Here is an 8,916-nt window from a genome sequence, read left to right on the forward strand (position 1 = left end):
TTGTTATGATCCACACAATCAAATGCTTTTGCATAGTCAATAAAACACAAGTAAACATCTTTCTGGTATTCTTTGCTCTCAGCCAAGATCCATCCAACAGTAGCAGTAATGACAGCATTACTTCTGCTTGTTCTAAAAATTTTGTGGTTTTAGTTTGCACATTTAGATCTTTAATACACTTTGAATTTGTTTTTGTGTATAATGTGAGGCAAGGATCCTGTTTCATTTTTCTGAATGTGGAAATACAATTTTCTAGCACCATTTATTTTAGAGACTCTTCCTTTTCCACTGAATGCACTTAGCACCAATGTAAAAATTCAGCTGACCACAGATGTGTAAGTTTCTTTCTAGATTTTCAATTCTATTCCATTGGCCTATGTGTCAATTGTCATACTAGTACCAAGCTGTTTTGATTACTGTAGTTATATAGCACATTTCAAAATAAAGAAGTGGGAGTCTTCCTCCTTTGTCCTTCTCTTTCAGCATTATTTTAGTTATTCAAGACCTCCTGCTTTTCCATATAAAGTTGAGGACTGGTTTTTCTATTTTGAGACTGTGTTGAACCTATAGATTGGTTTGGGTAGTACTGATATCTTAACAATATCAAGTCTTCCAATCTATTTATTGCTTTAAGTTTCTCTCTAAGTACTATCTTCACTGCATCCCATAAATTTTTGGCTTGTTATGCTTTCACTTGCCTCTAATAAATTTATGACTTCTCTTTTAATTTCTTCCTTGGCTCAATGGTAGTTTAATAGTATACTGCTTAATTTCCATATATTTGTGTATTTTCCAGCCCCCCTACCCCTATGTTTAAGATGTCTAGCCTGACTTCACTGTGGTCAGTGAAAATGCTTTATATATCATTGCAATCTTTTAAAATTACTATTCTTATGCTCACTTTCTAGATGAAGAAACCTACAGTCAGAAAGTAAAATAAATTATTAGATTACACAACTAGAAAGTAGAATGGATATTTCAATCTAGACAGTCTAGCTCCAGAGGCCAAACTCTTAAATATTTCTCTATGCTGCCTCGCATGTAGAATATACCCTACAACTGGGAGCTGTCTTTCCCTTGCCTTACTCACTCATCACTCATGCACACAGGCTAGAGACATGTGTAGAGCCTTTGCAAACTGCCCTGAGAGACAGAAACCCTTGGTCCATGCCCAGGTTCAAGTTGCAACCTTCCCTCCTTAGCTAATCTATCAAGATTAGGAGCTGAAGTCTCAGGGGAATTATTAAACTTTTAGTAGCAGAGCCAAAACCTAGTGAATTAGGAAAGCACACCATTCCCTGGCTAGACTGTATACTCCCTAAGGGCAGAACCATTTAATGTTTGTGATACCCAAAGTGCCCTGGAAAATGCCACGTCCTTAGAAAGTTGTTACCTATATTTCTAACTGATAAAACAAAAAGGGAACAGGGGCAAAGCATTAATGGGGAAAGTTCAAGAAGTATGCACAGAAAAACTCAGTCACACAATATAAAAGGGACAGAAAAATTCACTGACAAAGACCAGTATTTTCCCTAGAAAGGGCTGAAGAAGCAGAGGCAATTCAGATTAGAAACTAGGACACAGCTTCTCAATAAGCACACCTCCCGTCACTGGTGTTAAGAGATGTGATAAAGGACCACAGGTAGTGAGGACACAAATGTTCCAGTGATGGGTGGAAACCACCTAAGTAAAAGGCCCTGGGTGCTGTGAGGCAGCTGGGAATGCTGGGTTCTCTGGGAGGAGTTCTGCAGTTACTTGTCTGTTTCCCAGGCAACCAAGCTAACCCCTTATCGCCTTCACTTTCATCACTGGAGCAGAATGAAAGGTAATTGGGTTAATTATTAAAGCAGCACTAGCTAGTACCACCACCACTAATTGTCCATTTATCTAGGATTTATAAACAGCCATTTATAAACAGTTAATTGACGTTGAGTTGGAATGTGCCTGTCACTTTATCTGCCCAGCTACCGGGTACAGAAGTGGCAAAGGTGATAAAAAGTCCACCACCAGAATTATTATTCATTTTTCTCCATGCTCATTAACATAATGATGGCCCTAAACTGTATTCACTACTACTCATTATACCCAGATTTGCTAGTTCAAGTGCAGTTCTGGTATGCAGTGATTAAACAATTTGTTGTGTTAGCTATGGTATCAGGTTGTAAAATCTGGCTGATTCTTAAAGTCAGTGAAGCTGAGGCCAGAGAATGCCCACCCCAGTTAGCCAATTAGACTAGACAGGAAACTTAATTCCCTAAGGTAAGGAGGCAGTGGAGAACATTTAATAGAGATAGCGGGATCAGCACTAGAATTGGTGTTTTTAAAAGGGATGGGAGAGGCAAAAAACCACTAGAAATAAAGTTTAAAAAGAAAATTTGTAAAGAGGGCAAGTCTGTCTTACTCACACCAGGCAACAAATGGAGGGATTTTTGAGATGTAAAATTATATAAAGCAATGACTATAAAACTGTATTGTTAGGTTTATAACATATGTCAACATAATACACACACATGACAATAACAGAACAAAGTAGCAGCATTATTAGGCTTCTCAGGGAACGAAGCTAAAATGGATCAAAGTTTCTACATCTTACTGGAATTAAGCTTGTATAATTTTAAGTAAATTCTGATACAGCTTAAAAATTAGTAAAGAAATTAAAATGGTACATTAGAAAATATCCATTTAATACTACAGAAGTCCATAAAGGAGGAACAGAGGAACAAAAAAGACATTAGACAGACAAAAAACAAACAACATAATGGCAGACATAAATCTAACTATATCCATAATAACATTAAACATGAATGGCCTAAACAATCCAATCAAAAGACAGAGACTGTCAAAATGCATTAAAAAAATAAACAAAATCTGACAATATGCTAGCTACCATAAACATACTTTAGGTCTAAAGATATAATCAGGCTGAATGTAAAAGGGTGGGGAAAGATATATTATGCAAACAACAACCATAAAAACTAAAGTAGCTGCACTAGTACCAGATGAAATAGATTTTAAGACAAAAAGTATTACTAGAGACAGATGAATATTTTATAAGAGGGTTAATTCATCAGAAAGATCTAATAATTATAAACTTACATGCACTTAGGAACAAGGCACCAATATGAGACAAAAATGAATGGAGAATAGAGAATTCAGCAATAATAGTAGAGGACTTCAATAGCCCACTCACTCTCAATGGCTAAAACAACTAGACAGAAAAACAGTGAAGGATATACAAAAAGCATTTGACTGCAAACCAGAAGGTCAGAGATTCAAATCCACTAGCCCCTCCACAGAAAGAGGATGGGGCAATCTACTTCCATAAAGATTTATACCTCAGAAACCCAGTGGGGGTCACTTTGAGTAGGAGTCGACTCACTGACAGCAAGTATCAACCAAACAGATCTACATGCATCCACAGAACACTGCATGTAGCCAGTGCACATAGAACACACTTCAGGAAAGTCAGAAAGCAATTTATTATTTAAAATAGTTGAAATCATACAAAGTGTTCTCTCAGGCTCTAAATTAGAAACCAGTGAAGAAGGAAACGGGGGTAATTCTTGAATATGTGGAAATTCAAGAATTCACTTCTAAACAACCAATGGGTCAAGGAAGAAATTATAAGAACAATTAGAAGGATGACTGGAAACAGAGCCATCTGTCGAGGAGACTCAACCAGGCCCCAATGACCTGTGGCTAAGAGCAAAAAAATTCTGACATTTGCCACTGATTTTAATCAAAATACTAAATTAAGTACATCAGGCTCACATCTGCTCTGAGCAGATGCTCATTAGGATGAAAGTAAAAAAGATTATGTAGGACAGATAACTAATACTCTACATTACTCAGGCCCCTAGCCCTTAGAAGTTTTTTATTCTTCCAGTAATTACCAGAAAGCTGTCAAATGCTGGGGTTTCTCATTTCACTATTACGAGGCCTCAAATATGCAGGAAAATATTATAAGCTTAAGAACCTTTGGCAGATATCCCTACTTGAACACAAGCAAAACATGGTACAGAAGACAGAATAGAGGCATTATGAGTCAGACAGAACTGGTTTTAACGTACCTAGCCTGTCTCTAACTGTTATACTGAGCAAATGATACAACCTCTCTCTCTGAGCCTTAGTTCCCTTTTCTACAGAATATTACCACCACCACCACCACCACCTACCTCACAGGGTTGTTGTACTGATTAAAGGAGATGCTGTATGGGAAAACACTTAGGACAGTTCCTGGCCCATACTAGGCAGTCAGTAACTTCATTTCCTTCTTTATTATCAGTTGCTTTTGCAGTAACAGAACAGAGCCAGAGTTGTCTGCTAAAAAGTCAGCAGGGGGAGCTCCCCTAGTTTTTCATGTATCCACAAAAATATACCTGGTACAGTTATAACTTTAGAGGTATTTCTGCCTCTGTAAGATTGGGTTCAGAATCTGTACTGCTGAAGATGGAGAACAGCTGAGGTTAATGGGTAAATGGAAGTCTCCAGGAATTTAAGCATTGTGGGTAAGGCACCAAGATAAGGGAGAAGTAATGAAGATTAACAGACTACCAAAATACTTCTATGCAGCAGCTTCTGTTTTCTATTATCGCTTGTAGGGCTCTTGTGAGAGGAAGTAGACAGAATGGATCTTAATTTTCTACAAATCCATTTTCGTTGATGATTTCAAATAGCTTCTGGCTAGTGTCCACTGGAGACTCATTTGTTACCACAGGACTGGTCATGCCTCCAAAAACTGCAGGTGTGTGTCTGCTTTCTGCTCCCGGGTCTGCCAGATTTCTGGGCTTTACCCTTGCAAACAGCCAGTTACCGTCCAGAGCCACAAACTTATGCCTGGGGCCAAGAACCAAAGAGCAAGACTGATGTCTCTGGCTAACCACCTAGACTTTGAGCTATACAGGGAAGGGATCATGCCTGTCTTTTTTGTTTTGTTATTCCCAGAGCCTAGAACAATGCTTGGCATACAACAGCTGTGGAACAAATATCTATTGAATTTAATTGTTTTGAGACTATACCAACCTCATTCCAATGATACAAGAGAAAGTGCCTTTCCAGGAAAACTTGGGAGTGCTTACCGCTAAAAGGCCAATTTCTCTTTCATTTTGAAAACCATTATTGTACCAGCTCTATTACATGATCACAAGTAAGTTTAATAAAGAACAAAACATCTGTATTCAAGAGAGCAAGGCACAGGGAAAGGGCTATTTTGTTACATAATAAGATTTTCCTCACTAAGCACCATTGGGTCATAAAAAGCTAATCTAACAACCACTGAAAGTAACTGGAATTTGACCAGATAAGAAAAACCCTGAAGGTCAGCTAAGTACACCCTAGGAAATCTCTCTTCTAGATTAAAGTACAAGCAAAAGAACAGTATTTTCACACTCTGCCTTTAAAACAATTTTGGCAGGCAGACTAGAAAGGTAGGTTAGCATCCAAGTTCTGGAGTCTCACTGCCTGGGTCCAGTTCTGGCTCCCCTACTTCCTGGCTGTATTGCTTTGGGCAAGTTAGCTCTCTGGGTTTCACGTTTTGGAATTTTCTCAAGACAAGAAACAAGTAATAGAACTGACAACAGAATCTGGAGGGACATCCAAATATTTATCAACGATGACGGCTTTTAAGAAAAGACTAATAGGCACTCTGCAATATATACCTTGAAAAAACGGGAAAAACAAGTTTAATTGTGGATGGAACTTATCTGCTAATCTAACTCAAGAGTGAGGTCCTCTGCGGTCAGGTCCTTTGCGTAGCAGTACCCTGCATCCTTTTCTAGAGGACATTCTCAGCAGATTTCCCACTTGTAAATAAATGCCTGGTTGAACACCACACCTATATTCAAAGATATCTATAAGTGAAATCAGGTCATTTGGGGTCAGACCTCTCTGGCATAGAGGAGGGAACACATTTCGTAAACTGTTATTGAAAACCACGAAGAAAAGGAAAATAAACCACACAGCTGTTCAAAATAAGCTAAATGCCAAAGGAACAGACATTTGCCTTCAGCAGAGGAGAGCATGGGGTACTGTGTGGGGTGGTGGAGGCAGGTGTCAGAAACAAAGAAGGGTGGAGAAGAGCTCAGTAGTGTTGCCTGGGGCCAAGTGTCCACATGCCATCAGCCAAGCCACACAGAAGCACCAGGCAAGGGGAGGCCATGGAGGTCTATTTAACAACTAGGGTCAGAGCCTTCCTCACATGAGTTGTCAGGATACTATTGTATAGTCTGCCCCCCATCAGGCCTGGGCCTATAGAGAGTCCTGGCATGTGCCAGAGAAACCACTAAGGTTTCTGGGATTTCTAAGCCTTGGTGTTGGGTCAAGGATATGAGAGCTCTGGTACTGTAGTGCCTAAGGCATCTGACTGCTAACCAGAAGGCTGGCAGTTCAAACCCACCAGCAACTCCTCGGAAGGAAGACTGGGCAATCTACTTCTGTAGAGATACCTCCTTGGAAATCCAAGGAGGTGTCACTATGAGTTGGATCCAACTCAACGGCAGTGAGAGCGAGAGACCCCATGGCCTACCAGCTGCCACAACTGCCATCAAATTCACTGCCGTCAAGTCAGATCTGACTCATAGGAACCCCTCCTTGTGTTTCTGAGGTGGTATCACTACGGAAGGAGCTGAGTTAGGAGTCACTAAACTAAAGCTTGCAACATTCTTTCAGCATGACAGGCCACCGGTTCACACAGATCCCTCTCTACTTTTAACAACCACATGACCCAGATTTTCCAAAACAGGATACCATTTTGAATAAAATGCTTATTAAAGATAGATTTAAATGTGGTTTAACTTTTATACCTTCACATACATAAATTTACAAATTGGTGGGTGGGGAAATAACCCTCATAAGAATAAAATATAATTCTGCTTTGACTCCTTCTCTAGAGACTTCCCAAAAGCAGCAGCACACACTATGCTTACAGGCCTGGTCACATCACGCCGTAGACCCCGAAACACTGGCCACTAAGCTATTTAGTCATCCTAAAACTGCCGAAGCTGGGTTTGCCTGGCTCCTTTTCTGTTCTGTGGAGCTTTCTGAGCCAGCGCCACGGGTCTCTTGTCCCTCCTCCTTCCTCGGCAGATTCTACAGTGCCTAGAAGCTCCATGTGCTGGCAGTCACAAAGGGTTGGAGAGGTGTGCAGTAAGCTCCTAATTAAATCACGGGATCTGTCTCATGAGCATCGCACCAACTGAAACATGAACAAGACACCTTTATCATTCAATTAAAAGCATGACCAGAACCTAATTGCTGGATTAAAGCAGCAGCTGGTTTAAACAAATAATTAAAAAAAAAAAAAAAAAAAAATCTGAAGGATGTGGGCATGGGCAAGAGACACAGTTTTCCTCAACCTAGTGGTTTGTTTCCTTGAAGTTAGGAACTGAGTACATGCTACAAAGCAGAGTTCAAGGCAAATGTCAAGACGCCATTACATCAACACAGATAAAGAGGGAGGAAGCTTCATCTGACTCACTGCTCCTTCAAATTTTCAACATCCATAGAAACAGTTCCTTACCTGCCAGGACCCTGTTAACAGAAGAGTGAGTAGCCAAGCCAGGCTGTCCACGTTCATGAAAAATCCCAGCATAAGGCAGGTATTCAGGCAGCAAGAAACGCCTACAAGAAGGAATTGTGTGTGAAAAGCCTACTAAAAACTACCATAAAACAAAAGGGCTATATTATCTACCTACTCTCAAAAATCAGGGGTAAGGAACCCAGTGAACCTAATGAATCCACAGTAGCCCACAAAGCAGTAAAAATTCCTAGGATCCATTCTTCCACAGATCTGTATCTTCTTCCTACCATTCCTTCTAAAGTAAGGGTTCCCAGGGCTTACTCTTAAACAGGATGCTCCTAATGCCACTTCTCTTTTTCCTGAGGTTAATCATCTCCCACCAATTCCCTAGGTGACACGGTTGGACTGTAGGCTCACTAGAAAGTGATACCAGGTATGGACAATCCAAAGATCAGAAACTAGGTTTAAAAATGAAATTCTAGGCTCTCATAACGACTCCCTCTGTGGCAGACTGTCCAGTTCTTACCTGGGGACAAAGCGGCCAAGTGAAGGTGCAGACATACGGGCGTTGCGGGGAGCTCTGTGCCTGGATCTGTCACCACTGTCCCTGTGAAAACAGAGACTAGATGTAAGAGTCATGAAGGCAAAATCACCTGAAAGATAAACATCTTCAAAACTAATTCTTACACTTAGGAGAAGACATCACAGCAGTAAGTCATCTCATTTCTCAGTAATTCGGGTGATATATTGATACACTGCATTTCTGGAGCACATCAAGTAAAAAATTTATAAGCATCTATTGACAGTTCAATATGGAGGAGGAAGATTTTCCTTGAGTTAATGTGGTCCCTGAGACCTACAGCATCTGATATTAGAATCAAGTTTAGACCTTCCAACGCATCTGAAACAGATACATGTATGTGAGAACTTCTTTTTCTAGATTGAAAAATGCAGAGAAATTTTTTTGGAGCTCTTGAAGGAAGAAAAAAATTCCCCCATCAATTTCTCTCAACAAATGGTACCTTCAAATGAACCTGTTTAGGTAACTGACATGGAAAAATCAGGGATAAGTGAAAGAAAAAAAAAAAAAAAACCCCACAAGATTGGACAGTCACTTCTTTTAGAGAATGAAAAATAGACAACAATGAAGAATACTAGAAAATGTAATCCTAAGCCAAGTCATTTGAGTTAAAAAAAAAAAAAGGGTACATGTTTTCTTTATGGACTATGAAGTTGTTCTTCTACCACTTTTTCTCTGTTCTTATCATGTTCCCTCCTAAGGCTCTCCAGCAGCATTTCTAAGGACTTGGATAAAAATGCTGAAAGATTACACAGTACATATACATGAGTGCTCGCAAACCCCAAAGCAACACTAAGAGCTGTTTATTTATTTATTTATT

At 39.8% G+C, this 8,916-nt stretch overlaps 1 protein-coding gene across 1 annotated transcript in view; it reads right to left on the reverse strand.

Annotated features, from left to right (window-relative positions):
* AMBRA1 (autophagy and beclin 1 regulator 1) overlaps window positions 1–8,916 on the reverse strand; it is a 183,767-nt gene that overhangs the window by 107,358 nt on the left and 67,493 nt on the right. The window contains exons 10-11 of the mRNA XM_007946546.1: window positions 8,043–8,123; window positions 7,517–7,617 (exon numbers count right to left, since the gene is read on the reverse strand). Of these exons, the coding sequence (XP_007944737.1) occupies window positions 7,517–7,617; window positions 8,043–8,123 (182 nt within the window). The remainder of the gene's footprint in view (window positions 1–7,516; window positions 7,618–8,042; window positions 8,124–8,916) is intronic.

Source organism: Orycteropus afer, unplaced genomic scaffold (genome assembly GCF_000298275.1).
Source record: "Orycteropus afer afer isolate SDZICR_OR568_19922 unplaced genomic scaffold, OryAfe1.0 scaffold00165, whole genome shotgun sequence".
NCBI classification, from domain to species: Eukaryota; Metazoa; Chordata; class Mammalia; order Tubulidentata; family Orycteropodidae; genus Orycteropus; species Orycteropus afer.